The sequence below is a fragment of the Kryptolebias marmoratus genome, linkage group LG13 (assembly GCF_001649575.2).
Source record: "Kryptolebias marmoratus isolate JLee-2015 linkage group LG13, ASM164957v2, whole genome shotgun sequence".
Taxonomy (NCBI): domain Eukaryota; kingdom Metazoa; phylum Chordata; class Actinopteri; order Cyprinodontiformes; family Rivulidae; genus Kryptolebias; species Kryptolebias marmoratus.
The window spans coordinates 3,141,152-3,155,962 of record NC_051442.1 but is presented as its reverse complement, the minus strand read 5'-3'; the positions used below and the strand labels follow the sequence as shown (position 1 = coordinate 3,155,962).

The following is a 14,811-nucleotide window of genomic DNA, read 5'->3' as shown; positions in this document are numbered from 1 at the left end:
AGAGTGAGGATGATGAGGAGAAACCTGTGTTCTCACAGCTTCATCAGCACCAGGTGGAAGATGGAGATCCTCCAACCAGCAGCTCAGCTGACCAGATAAAAGCAGCAGTTGATGAAGAGGACTGTGAAGTAGCAGAAACTACCTGGAACATAGACAAAAATACTTATGAAGATGATTTCAGCTCTTCAGAGACTGAAGTCAGTGAGGATGATGAAGATGACGAGGATGTGAATGATCCTGACCCTCAGCTGAAAGACCTATCAGACTCAATCTCAAGCAAGAAAATCCAGTCAGAACAGAAATCATTTAGTTGTGGTGTCTGTGAAAAAACGTTTAAAAGAAATTATGATTTAACTACACACATGAGAATCCACACAGGACAGAAACCATTTACTTGTGGTTTCTGTGGACAAAAATTTAGACATAAGTCACATTTAAACACACACATGAAAATCCACACAGGACAAAAATTATTTGTTTGTGATGTTTGTGGACAAAAATTTGGACGTAAGCTACATTTAAACACACACATGAGGATCCACACAGGACAGAAACCATTTGTTTGTGATGCTTGTGGACAAAAATTTGGTGATAAGTCGCATTTAAACAGACACATGAGATTTCACACAGGACAGAAACCATTTTCTTGTGATGTTTGTGAGCATACATTTGGACAAAAGTCACATTTAAACAGACACATGAGAATCCACACAGGGCAGAAACCATTTGCCTGTGATGTTTGTGGACAAAGCTTTGGAGAAAAGTCACATTTAAACAAACACATGGGAATTCACACAGGACAGAAATCATTTAGTTGTGATGTTTGTGGACACAGGTTTGCACAAAAGTCAACTTTAAACAGACACATGAGAATCCACACAGGACAGAAACCATTTTCTTGTGATGTTTGTGGACAAAGGTTCAGACAAAAGTCAACCTTAAACACTCACTTGAAAATCCACACAGGACAAAAACCATTTGCCTGTGATTTTTGTGGACAACGATTTAGACGAAAGTCACATTTAAATGCTCACACAAGAATCCACACAGGACAGAAACCATTTGCTTGTGGTCTCTGTGGTCAAAGCTTTAGAGAAAAGTCACATTTAAACAGACACATGAAAATCCACACAAGAGGGAGTAATAGTTTATCTGTAAATATTAAGACTGCTCCTAAAGACACCTAAGATTTAATACAGGCAGCTGTGGCTCAGTGATTAGAGCAGTTATCCTGTAACAAGACAGCTGGAGGTTCGATGCTACCAGTATGCCACATGTTGAAGTGTCCCTGGGCAAGGCACTGAACCCCTCACTGCTTCTGATGTGTGCTCCATCTGTGTATGAATGTGTGAGTGGATAAGGGCACAGATTTTGTTGTAAAAAGCTTTGAGTTGCCTGGTTGGTTCGAAAGGCTCTATGTAAACAGAGTCCATTACGCCTTTGCAGAATTCATTCTAAAAAACTCTTTCCATCCATCTTCTACCTTCTTTCTGTGGTTGGGTCGCTGAGGCAACAGGTCCAGGAGAGAACTCCCTCTCCCCAGCAACACTCTTCAGCTCTTTTTGGGGAATCTCAAGGCGTTCCCAGAGGCTGAGCCCGGCCGCTCTACAAAGGAAGCTCATTTCAGTTGCTTGGATGAGGGATCCTGTTCTTTCGGTCACAATCCAAACCTCATAACCATAGGTGATGGTTGGAATGTAGGTGGAGCAGTAAATCAAGAGTTTTGCCTTTCGACTCAACTATTTCTTCACCACGACCAACTGAATCAACGTCCTCATTACTATGGACGAGGCTACGGTCCGTCAATCCATCTCCCACTCCCCCCTACCATCACTCAAGAACAAGACTCCAAAATAGTTATGTATATGTCGTTCTTAATTGCTGATTATTTTATTTTTTAACATTCCATGTTTTCTTAGGGTGCCATTGTACAACTGGCTCCCAGGACTACAGATAAAAACTAGCCTCTCGCTAACTCTGGCATGTTATAGATGTACTGGTATTAATATGCATTGTCCTGTTAAAAATTAAATTGAAATTGAAATTGAACTCCTCCATCTCAGGCAGAGACTCACTCCCGACCCGGAGGGACTGTTCCACTTGTTTCCGGTTGAGAACCATGGCTTCGGACTTAGAGGAGCTGACTCCCCTTCACACTCGGTTGTGAACTGTGTCAGTGCACACTGATGATCATGGCCTGAAGACCCCAACAGAACCACATCCTTTGCAAAAAGCAGAGACGAGACTCTGAGGTTTCCAAACCAGACACCCCCTCTCCGCAACTGCACCTCAAGATCCTGTCCACGAACACCACAGACAGGATCTGAGACATGGACATCCATGATGAAGTCCAACCCGCACAAAGAACGAGGTTGACTGTGCCAAGAATGCAGACACAACTCCTGCTTTGGTTACACAGGGACCAGATAGCCCTCAAAAGCAACTCAGGAACCCCATACTCCTGCAGAAAAGCTCTAGGGTCAGTTAATTAGGAGTATGTGTGACGTGGAAAATTGTTGTTCATAATTGCTGTAGTTTTTAATTACTTATATGTGTACATGTTGAAGGTGTAATGGTACATTTATTTGTACCAAACCATAACAGTTCATGGGTCTGGGATGTAGATGAAGAATGTGTTGGTCACAGGCGCTCACCTCTGTCCTCTAGAAGCAGGTTCACCATTTATTTGTTTATTTTTAATCAGCTGTGTGGAAAAGCTTTGTGATCCTGGTTTTCACAGTTAGTAAGAAGAGGTGAGAGGTGGCTGGATGGTGAGCTCAGTAGGTCGTATATTTTTTGTCTTGAAGCCTACTGTGGCAGGCCATTTGTGTATTTATCTTATAACTCTGATATGAAGTGTCCTTTTTTTCCACACTAGCACTCAGGTAGCTGAGACACTAAGTGTGAGTGTTTCACTTTTGTTTTTTTAACACATCTAATGAAAATTGTAATTTAAAATATTTACCTTCCTATAATTACAAAAAGCATGTTTTTTTAAAGATGTAAGGCCTAATTTTTTACTCTTGTCTATTATTCAAACATTTATATGTGAGTTCTGCTACAAATGCAAACAAGATTTTTTTTTCATTTTCAATTTTTTCCTTTTTAAATAAAATTATAAAACCTCCTTGTGAAGATGGTCCCACTTTTTCAGCCATTCTCTTGTAGGTTAGCTGCTGTGTTCAGGATTGTTGCCCTGCAGCCCAAACCATCATTTCTCCACCACCATGCTTCACAGCTGGTATCAGCTGGTAGTGGTGATATGCTGTGTTTGGTTTTCTCCTAACATGGTGCTGTGCATTATGAGTAAACATCTGTCCAAAGGATGCTGTTCCAGAAGTTGGTCTGAAGGGTCTGGATTCACTGAACTCCAACAGCCTCCAGATCTCAATCCAATCCATCACCTTTGGGATGTGGTGGAACAGGAGATTCACGTCGTGGACGTGCAGCTGACAAATCTGCAGCAACTGTGTGATGCTAACATGTCAATATGGACCAGAATCTCTGAGGAATGTTTCCACCATCTTGTTGAATCGATGACATGAATAATAACTGCAGGTCTGAAGGCAGAGGGGGTCCAACAGGTTACGAGTAAGGTGGACCTAATAAAGTAGCCAGTGAGTGTAAAGTGATTATTTATGTCACACCAGACTAAAAACTTGGCAAAACGCTGCGGTTAGGTAGGGTTCAAATTCAAGACCACCAGATTGGTCTTGTCAGTTCCCAAAACAAGAATATACCAAACACGATGAGTGCATATAGATACAGAAACCCTGAATCATTTAGAATAGCAGTCAAGATTATATTGTTGTAATATCTGGGGGTTTGTTTGTGTTTTACACGAGACAATGTTCCTGTTGTTACTGTTTTTTCAGATGTCAGTGAATTGATGAGCTTTTGCAACTCAATTCAGATGACTGATGGCTTACATATATAATACAAGATAAGTTTGTTTTGTTTTGTTTGTGACATTTGGTGATACCCATTAAAGATACAATATTTAAAAATGTTAAAAGATATATTGCTATACATTAAATTTTAATTAGTATTTTTAAATATGACGTATATTGTGTTATTATATATTATGATGATGTTCGTGAACATTAAACCTCAAACATCTGTTAATAATCGTGCTTAAACCACAGCTCCTTCCTTCCCTTGAATGGTTTTACTGGCTGATGTTTCTCTTTCCAATATGGCGGACCTGCTGACGTATCTCTGCCAACAGGCTCAGCCAGTCAATATGGCGTGTATCTGTTGTTACGTCTTTGTTCAACACCTTCAATGTCTTGGCCACAGACCTGATAATATCTGTTCTAGTGTCTATGATGTCCGCAGACAGAGCCTCTGTCGACTTTTCTGTCCTTCAGACGAGCTGCACTCGCTGCAGTTCTTCTCTTAAACGGTTGGTGTCACTGCTGAGCAAATATTACCACCGAAACGACAACAGAAGAAGAGTGAAACCGGAAAAACAACATTCACTCGCAACCGAAGCTACAAAGTTGAAACTGTTCTGCCTTAATTGTAAGCGATGTGTCCAATTTCTGTCACATTTGCATCAGTTTCCCCATCCTGAGTCGTGCTCAGCTGTAACGGCTCAGTAACCGTTAAAGGAAACTTTAGATAATCGAAAGCTAACAGAGATTTGGAGACAGCGGGCTGAACAACGACTGGAAGCGGCAGCAGCAGTGGAAGAAATGTCTGGGTTTCTGGAAGAAACAGGCCCAGGTTATGAAGAGGAACGGTGTCGTTTAAAAGACAAAATGCAACAAAACGAAATCCTGGACGCTGTTTTGAACCCCAGAGTTTGTCTGCACAGATTAGGTTTGTATATTTAGATTCCTCCTATTAAGTGTGATGATGTTAGCTGCAGGTTTTTGTAGCTAAGTGACTTAGCATCTCCAGAGGAACGTGTGGATCATGTGCTGTCGTAGCTTCACCACTTTTCACCCCCACCTTCATTCCCGTAGCCAGGATTTTTAAATGCGGGTATCGTTTTTAGCTCCTGCATTTTATGTGATTTAGAATGTTAAACACTGTAATTCTGATGTACATTGTCTGCTGAAAAGTCGTCAGTGGACTCTTTTAAGTTACATATAATTTAGTATCAAAATGTTAACACATCAAACACAACACAGAAGTTAACCTGACTGCCTATAATATTTACTCATTACTACAGGACAATCCTATAGCTACACAATATATAAAATAACATTCTTAGTTTTTCAAACAATTGCAATTTTGAGCACTTTGAATTGTAGAAACCTGATATTTTACATATCTAAATTAATTTATTAATATATTTGTTCAAAGTTAGTGCCCTAGTTTAACAGTACATAACCCATACTGCCTCTGGTTCAGCACTTCATTACCCAAAATGCCTCTGGTTTAGCACTACATTACAGGGTTTCCCCCAAAAAAGAGGCTAAGCCTGGTGGTAGGTGGCTGTTTGCTGGCCAACCACTGGCCGGCCGTGATTTAGTAAAAAAAAAGATTAAAGTTGACAGGAAAGTTCATTTATGTTAATTTAATTTATTTGTAAATGTGACTTAAATTGGAATTCAAATTAGGTGCAATCAATAAGTATTTATTTTAATTGTATTTTTGTTTTAAAAAGTATTTCAAAAGTGCCTTTTGTGTAAAACTGTCATTGTGTAAATATTTGACACAAATATCTTACAATATCACATAATAAATTTTTTAATATAATTGCAGAACTTTACAATTATAGTATTATATGTGTTAATGTTGGAGGTGTAGTGGAACTTGTATTTGTACCGGACCATCACAGTTCATAGATCTGGGATGGGTGCAGGGATAAGGATGAGATGTAGTTTTGAGTCGATCAGTGAACTCAGGAATAACACAAGTGATGCACGTGTGAATACAAAGTTATAACTGTCCTTCGTGTTCCTGTGTTTCAGTGTTCCCTGCAGATGTTCAGCAGACGGTGCTGATTAAAGAAGAAGCTCCTGAAGAATGGAGGCCTGGTGTGGACCAGCAGGACATAGAGACCCTCATCATAAAGGAGGAAGAGGAGGAGCTGTGGACCAGTCTGGATGTGGAGCAGCTCAATGTGAAGGTGGAGGCTGATGACACCAGGTTCTCCTTTACTACAGTTCCTTTGAAGAATGAGGATGATGAAGAGAAACCTGTGTTCTCACAGCTTCATCAGCACCAGGTGAAAGATGGAGATCTTTCAACCAGCAGATCAGCTGACCAGATGAAAGCAGCAGTTGATGAAGAGGACTGTGAAGTAGCAGAAACTACCTGGAACATAGACAAAAATACTTATGAAGATGATTTCAGCTCTTCAGAGACTGAAGTCAGTGAGGATGATGAAGATGATGAGGATGTGAATGATCCTGACCCTCAGCTGAAAGACTTATCAGACTCAATCTCAAGCAAGAAAATCCAGTCAAAACAGAAATTATATAGTTGTGGTGTCTGTGGAAAAACATTTAACAGAAAATATCGAACTACACACATGAGAATCCATACAGGACAGAAACCGTTTGCTTGTGATGTTTGTGGACGAGGATTTGGACGTAAGTCGTATTTAAACATACACATGAGAATGCACACAGGAGAGAAACCATTTGCGTGTGACGTTTGTAGGCGAGGATTTAGAGACAACTCAGATTTAAATAAACACATGAGAATCCACACAGGACAGAAACCATTTGCTTGTGATGTTTGTGGACACAAGTTTGGACAAAAGTCAAATTTAAAGACACACATGAAAATCCACACAGGACAGAAACCATTTATTTGTGATGTTTGTGGACACAGGTTCAGACAAAAGTCTAGTTTAAACATACACATGAGAATCCACACAGGACAGAATCCATTTTCTTGTGATGTTTGTGGACACGAGTTTGGACAAAAATCAGCATTAAACAGACATATGGGAGTCCACACAGGACACAAACCATTTTCATGTGATGTTTGTGGACAAAGATTTGGACTAAAGTCTCATCTAATCAGTCACACAAGAATCCACACAGGACAGAAACCATTTCCTTGTGGTGTTTGTGGACGAGGATTTAGAGAAAAGTCAACTGTTAACAGACACATGAGAATCCACACGGGACAGAAACCATTTGATTGTGGTGTTTGTGGACGAGGATTTAGAGAAAAGTCTTCTGTAAACAAACACATGAGAATCCACACAGGACAGAAACCATTTGCTTGTGATGTTTGTGGTCAAAGGTTTGGACAAAAGTCAAGTTTAAACAGACACATGAGAATCCACACAAGAGGGATCAACAGTTTATCTGTGAATATTAAGTCTGCTCCTTAGGACACCTAAGATTTAATACAGGCAGCTGTGGCTCAGTGGTTAGAGCAGTAATCCTGTAACAAGACAGCTGGAGGTTCGATGCTACCAGTATGCCACATGTTGAAGTGTCCCTGGGCAAGACACTGAACCCCTTACTGCCTCTGATGTGTGCTCCATCTGTGTATGAATGTGATCTAAAGCACTGATTAGACTCTATAGGTCGATGGACTCAGGTTAGCTTTGTAGAGGTGTAGTAGAGCAGCGGTTCTCAACCTTTTTAGTTCCATGGACCGGTTCATTATCAGACAGTATTTTCACGGACCGGCCTTTAAAGAAGTGGCGTATAAATGCAACAAAATAAAAGGATACGTCCGGCATGAAAATAGGGGTATTTTTTAAAAGATAATAAACGTAAAACCAATGTGTACTCGCAGCTTTGTTAGCTGCGTCCTGGTATTTCGTTATCAACATGAATAACACCCTCTCCTCCCCGTCTAATGTTCTCTGGTCAATATGGCAATGTTTAAACATGCCCTTTAAAATAAGATGTGAAGTACAAATATAAAGTGCACAAAGAATACTACTCAACATAACGCTGAATCAGTGGGAGCCCTTTGCCTGTTTCTCAGTAATGAGACGGTCCCATCTAGGGCTTCCAGAGACGTTTGTTTTTTTATTCATTTTGCTGCTTGTGGGTTTGTTTTTAGCAGTAACGTATCGCGTAACCTAGATAAGCGATTTGACACGCATCAAGAGTGAGTCATATACAGATGTAGTGGAGAGAATCCAGTCAGTTTTCAAAATAAATGTTATTCAGGAAATACTGTAAATTAATTATTCTTTCTCTGCGGCCCGGTACCAAATGTTCCACGGACAGGTACCGGTCCATGGCCCAGGGGTTGGGGACGTCTGTAGTAGAGTGCTGTATGAATGTGCGAGTGGATGAGGGCACAGATTATGTTGTAAAAAGCTTTAAGTTGCCTGGTTGGTTAGAAAGGCTCTATTTAAATACAGTTCATTTAGCATTTACAGAAACAAAACTGAAGAACTCTAGGGTTTATATAATAGCATGTGTGGTGTGGAAAGTTGTTGTCCATACTTGCAGTAGTTTTTATTCACAGTCATTTACGTGTATATGTTAGAGGTGTAACGGTAGATATATTTGTACCAGAACATAACAGTTCTTGAGTCTGGGATGGATACAGGGATGCAGATGAAGAATGTGTTGGTCACAGGCGCTCACCTCTGTCCTCTAGAAGCAGGTTCACCGTTTATTTTTGTTTATCTTAATTCAGCTGTGTAGAAAAGCTTTGTGATCCTGGTTTTCACAGTTAGTAAGAAGAGGTGAGAGGTGGCTGGATGGTGAGCTCAGTAGGTCGTATATTTTTTGTCTTGAAGCCTACTGTGGCAGGCCATTTGTGTATTTATCTTATAACTCTGATATGAAGTGTCCTTTTTTTCCACACTAGCACTCAGGTAGCTGAGACACTAAGTGTGAGTGTTTAACTTTTGTTTTTATGACAGATCAACTCCAAACTGAATTAGTAATTTAGAATATTTACTTTCCTAGAATTACAAAAAGTATGTTTTTTAAAGATGTAAGGCCTAAATTTTTTTACTCTTGTCTATTATTCAAACATGTATATGTGAGTTCTGCTACAAATGGAAACAAGATTTTTTCTTTTTTAAATAAAATTATAAAACCTCCTTGTGAAGATGGTCCCACTTTTTCAGCCATTCTCTTGTAGGTTAGCTGCTGTGTTCAGGATTGTTGCCCTGCAGCCCAAACCATCATTTCTCCACCACCATGCTTCACAGCTGGTAGTGGTGATATGCTGTGTTTGGTTTTCTCCTAACATGGTGCTGTGCATTATGAGTAAACATCTGTCCAAAGGATGCTGTTCCAGAAGTTGGTCTGAAGGGTCTGGATTCACTGAACTCCAACAGCCTCCAGATCTCAATCCAATCCATCACCTTTGGGATGTGGTGGAACAGGAGATTCACGTCGTGGACGTGCAGCTGACAAATCTGCAGCAACTGTGTGATGCTAACATGTCAATATGGACCAGAATCTCTGAGGAATGTTTCCACCATCTTGTTGAATCGATGACATGAATAATAACTGCAGGTCTGAAGGCAGAGGGGGTCCAACAGGTTACGAGTAAGGTGGACCTAATAAAGTAGCCAGTGAGTGTAAAGTGATTATTTATGTCACACCAGACTAAAAACTTGGCAAAACGCTGCGGTTAGGTAGGGTTCAAATTCAAGACCACCAGATTGGTCTTGTCAGTTCCCAAAACAAGAATATACCAAACACGATGAGTGCATATAGATACAGAAACCCTGAATCATTTAGAATAGCAGTCAAGATTATATTGTTGTAATATCTGGGGGTTTGTTTGTGTTTTACACGAGACAATGTTCCTGTTGTTACTGTTTTTTCAGATGTCAGTGAATTGATGAGCTTTTGCAACTCAATTCAGATGACTGATGGCTTACATATATAATACAAGATAAGTTTGTTTTGTTTTGTTTGTGACATTTGGTGATACCCATTAAAGATACAATATTTAAAAATGTTAAAAGATATATTGCTATACATTAAATTTTAATTAGTATTTTTAAATATGACGTATATTGTGTTATTATATATTATGATGATGTTCGTGAACATTAAACCTCAAACATCTGTTAATAATCGTGCTTAAACCACAGCTCCTTCCTTCCCTTGAATGGTTTTACTGGCTGATGTTTCTCTTTCCAATATGGCGGACCTGCTGACGTATCTCTGCCAACAGGCTCAGCCAGTCAATATGGCGTGTATCTGTTGTTACGTCTTTGTTCAACACCTTCAATGTCTTGGCCACAGACCTGATAATATCTGTTCTAGTGTCTATGATGTCCGCAGACAGAGCCTCTGTCGACTTTTCTGTCCTTCAGACGAGCTGCACTCGCTGCAGTTCTTCTCTTAAACGGTTGGTGTCACTGCTGAGCAAATATTACCACCGAAACGACAACAGAAGAAGAGTGAAACCGGAAAAACAACATTCACTCGCAACCGAAGCTACAAAGTTGAAACTGTTCTGCCTTAATTGTAAGCGATGTGTCCAATTTCTGTCACATTTGCATCAGTTTCCCCATCCTGAGTCGTGCTCAGCTGTAACGGCTCAGTAACCGTTAAAGGAAACTTTAGATAATCGAAAGCTAACAGAGATTTGGAGACAGCGGGCTGAACAACGACTGGAAGCGGCAGCAGCAGTGGAAGAAATGTCTGGGTTTCTGGAAGAAACAGGCCCAGGTTATGAAGAGGAACGGTGTCGTTTAAAAGACAAAATGCAACAAAACGAAATCCCGAATGCGGATTTGAACCCCAGAGTTTGTCTGCACAGATTAGGTTTGTATATTTAGATTCCTCCTATTAAGTGTGATGATGTTAGCTGCAGGTTTTTGTAGCTAAGTGACTTAGCATCTCCAGAGGAACGTGTGGATCATGTGCTGTCGTAGCTTCACCACTTTTCACCTCCACCATTTAATGAAGACCATTTTGTCGATGTGTACAAACCTTGTAACCTTCTGCTGAGTGTAAACATATATATCTATATTAATATGTATAGATTGGTTTTACAAACAGCATTAGAAATTACTCATATTGAATCACCAGATGTATAAAGAAGGCCATCAATGTATTTCGTTTGACCATCACATGTAGTGAAAGTGTTAATTGATTTATTCTTTTTCAGCAAAATCCTCTTTGGTGAGATTTGGTGGCCAAAAGTGTAAAGATCATCTTAAATCTCCAACCTGAAATAAACTGATCATTGTGGTTGCCTTTTCAATACAACTGACAGTTGTTTAATATCATGTGACATTTCTTTCTGATATGGGGCTGTTTTTGTGCAGTTTTAAACATAGATTTTTGTGTGTGAACAGATAAAATTATTGTTATTTGATGACTAAACTTGTTTAAACATGTGCATGGCATGTTGCCCCTTTGCTTAGGATTTTTTTGACATTTTTAAACATAGCAGATCAAAAAACTCATGTCTGTTTTACATCACATGGAAGTTAGACATGATTACGCAGCAAGTTTTCTGCATTCATGGCAATATGTTTTAGGCAGTCTGTTTATCGTGAGATAATATTGTTACTTGTGTTCATACTGTTTTTCTGAAGGTATATATTTCTTTGTATAGTATTTTTGTAAATATTGCCACCAAAACACCACAAATCTCTCCAATAATTTACTTACTGACATATCTTTGAATAAGGGACCACAGCAGTCATGTGTTTTAAAGCTTTTGACGCTTCTGACGTCTTCGATCACGTCACTCGGCCAAATGAATCAAACTCAGACACAGTGCTTCTGAAACACTGTGTTGTTGTTTTTTGATACATGCACCGGAGATTGAGCTTCAAACGGCCCATCACTGCACACATGCATGTTTGACCCTGTGTGAATTAGAGAAAGTCCAGAATAAATTCAGTCTTGAGCTTCAAATTGTTATTCTTAAAAATCTTTACAGTCGTATGTTGTGTAATCATTCCACGTTTGCAAGATGAGGCGAAAAAAATAAAAAGCCTCAAAGGCCTCCTGTTATGTCCATATTTTTCCATTTTCTCTAAGCTCGTAAACAGCTACAACAAGTTTAGAGGATTCGTTGCAAAACATTTAATTTGTTCCTTCAAAGAATCGACTGAAAGCTTTATATATATTTTACCATCGTCTGAGAGTCAATCATGAGGTCTTCTGTCTTATTTGGATTCAGTCTCAGCAGTTTTTCTGACATCCAGCATTAGATGTAGTTTTGAGTCGATCAGTGAACTCAGGAATAACACAAGTGATGCATGTGTGAATATGAAGTTATAACTGTCCTTCATGTTCGTGTGTTTCAGTGTTCCCTGCAGATGTTCAGCAGACGGTGCTGATTAAAGAAGAAGCTCCTGAAGAATGGAGGCCTGGTGTGGACGTGCAGGACCCAGAGACCCTCATCATAAAGGAGGAAGAGGAGGAGCTGCGGACCAGTCTGGATGTAGAGCAGCTCAATGTGAAGGTGGAGGCTGATGACACCAAGTTCTCCTTCACTACAGTTCCTTTAGGGAGTGAGTATGATGAGGAGAATATTTTTCTCTCAGCTTCATCAGCACCAGGTGAAAGATGGAGATCTTTCAACCAGCAGATCAGCTGACCAGATGAAAGCAGCAGCTGGTGGAGAGGATTGTGGAGGAGCAGAGACTGAAGTCAGTGAGGATGATGATGAGGATGTGAATGATCCTGATTCTCAGTTAAAGGACTTTTCAGGCTGAACAGCTGCAGGATTTATTTTTAAAGACTTTGTGTGGTTTAAAAATTGTTTAACCTATATGCAGAAGTTTACAAATATAGTATTATATGTGTTAATGTTGGAGGTGTAGTGGAACTTGTATTTGTACCGGACCATCACAGTTCATAGATCTGGGATGGGTGCAGGGATAAGGATGAGATGTAGTTTTGAGTTGATCAGTGAACTCAGGAATAACACAAGTGATGCACGTGTGAATACAAAGTTATAACTGTCCTTCGTGTTCGTGTGTTTCAGTGTTCCCTGCAGATGTTCAGCAGACGGTGCTGATTAAAGAAGAAGCTCCTGAAGAATGGAGGCCTGGTGTGGACCAGCAGGACATAGAGACCCTCATCATAAAGGACGAAGAGGAGGAGCTGTGGACCAGCCTGGATGTAGAGCAGCTCAATGTGAAGGTGGAGGCTGATGACAACTTCACTGAAGTTCCTTTGAAGAGTGAGTATGATGAGGAGAAACCTGTGTTCTCACAGCTTCATCAGCACCAGGTGGAAGATGGAGATCCTCCAACCAGCAGCTCAGCTGACCAGATGAAAGCAGCAGTTGATGAAGAGGACTGTGAAGTAGCAGAAACTACCTGGAACATAGACAAAAATACTTATGAAGATGATTTCAGCTCTTCAGAGACTGAAGTCAGTGAGGATGATGATATGAATGATCCTGACCCTCTGCTAAAAAACTTATCAGACTCAATCGCAAGCAAGAAAATCCAGTCAGAACAGAAATCATTTAGTTGTGGTGTCTGTGGAAAAACATTTAACAGAAAATATCGAACTACACACATGAGAATCCACTCAGGACAGAAACCATTTGTTTGTGATGTTTGTGGACACGAGTTTGGACAAAGGTCTACCTTACAAACACACCTTCGAATCCACTCAGGACAAAAACTGTTTCCTTGTGATGTTTGTGGCCATACGTTTGCACGTAAGCCATATTTAATAGCACACATGAGAATCCACACAGGACAGAAACCATTTGCTTGTGATATTTGTGGACACAGGTGTGGACAAAAGTCAAACTTAAACAGACATATGAGAATCCACACAGGACAGAAGCCATTTTCTTGTGATGTTTGTGGACACAAGTTTGGACAAAAATCAACATTAAACAGACATATGAGAATCCACACAGGACAGAAACCATTTGCTTGTGATTTTTGTGGACAAATGTTTGGACTAAAGTCTCATCTAAACAGTCACACAAGAATCCACACAGGACAGAAACCATTTGCTTGTGATGTTTGTGGACATAGGTTTAGAGAAAAGTCTGATTTAAACAGACACATAAAAATCCACACGAGGGGGAAAAACAGTTTATCTCTGAATAATAGGATCGCTCCTAAAGACACCTAAGATTAAATACAGGCGGCTGTGGCTCAGTGATTAGAGCAGTAATCCTGTAACAAGACAGCTGGAGGTTCGATGCTACCAGTATGCCACATGTTGAAGTGTCCCTGGGCAAGGCACTGAACCCCTCACTGCCTCTGATGTGTGCTCCATCTGTGCATGAATGTGATCTAAAGCACTGATTAGATTCTATAGGTCGATGGATTCAGGTTAGTTTTGTAGAGGTGTAGTAGAGTGCTGTATGAATGGATGAGGGCACAGATTATGTTGTAAAAAGCTTTGAGTTGCCTGGTTGGTTAGAAAGGCTCTATGTAAATACAGTCCATATAGGATTTACAGAAACAAAACTGAAGAACTCTAGAGTTTATATAATAATATGTGTGGTGTGGAAAGTTGTTGTCCTGACTTGCAGTAGTTTTTATTTACAGTAATTTACGTGTATATGTTAGAGGTGTAATGGTAGATATATTTGTACCAGAACATAACAGTTCATGGGTCTGGGATGGATACAGGGATCACCTCTGAATGATTGTTTTTTGTTTTTGTTTATGTACATATCTGCTCCTGAAAAGATTAGTAATTTTCAACATTTGTTCTTTCCTGGGATTACAAAACGTATGCTCTTTTTAAAAGAGCAGCATAAGCCTTAAAATGTTTCACTCCCATTATTCAAACCTTTAAATGTGTTCTGCTACAAAACCTTTACAGTTTTTTTCCATGTTAACTAAAAGCTATAATTAAAAAAGCTTTCATGATGAGGGTTCCATTTTTGTGATCATGTTTATCAAAAGATGTTCAGTTGAGAGGTTTGATTTATTTTATTCTATGGGATTTTCAAAGCTGT

General features: G+C 39.8%; 1 protein-coding gene across 9 annotated transcripts in view; it reads left to right on the top strand.

Annotated features, from left to right (window-relative positions):
- The window catches only part of LOC108248145 (zinc finger protein OZF-like), a 25,934-nt gene extending 11,209 nt beyond the window's left edge, over positions 1-14,725 (top strand). For 2 of the 9 annotated variants that reach the window (XM_037978960.1, XM_037978956.1), the window contains one exon: positions 5,925-7,794. In XM_037978960.1, the coding sequence (XP_037834888.1) occupies positions 5,925-7,303 (1,379 nt within the window). In that variant the 3' untranslated portion in view covers positions 7,304-7,794. Of the gene's footprint in view, positions 1-8; positions 3,128-4,326; positions 4,825-5,924; positions 7,795-10,191; positions 10,677-12,175; positions 12,383-12,858 lie in introns of those variants that run through there. The other 7 variants (XM_017429171.3, XR_005233919.1, XM_037978961.1 and 4 more) reach the window with 7 other exon arrangements.
- Positions 14,726-14,811: the final 86 nt, after the last annotated feature.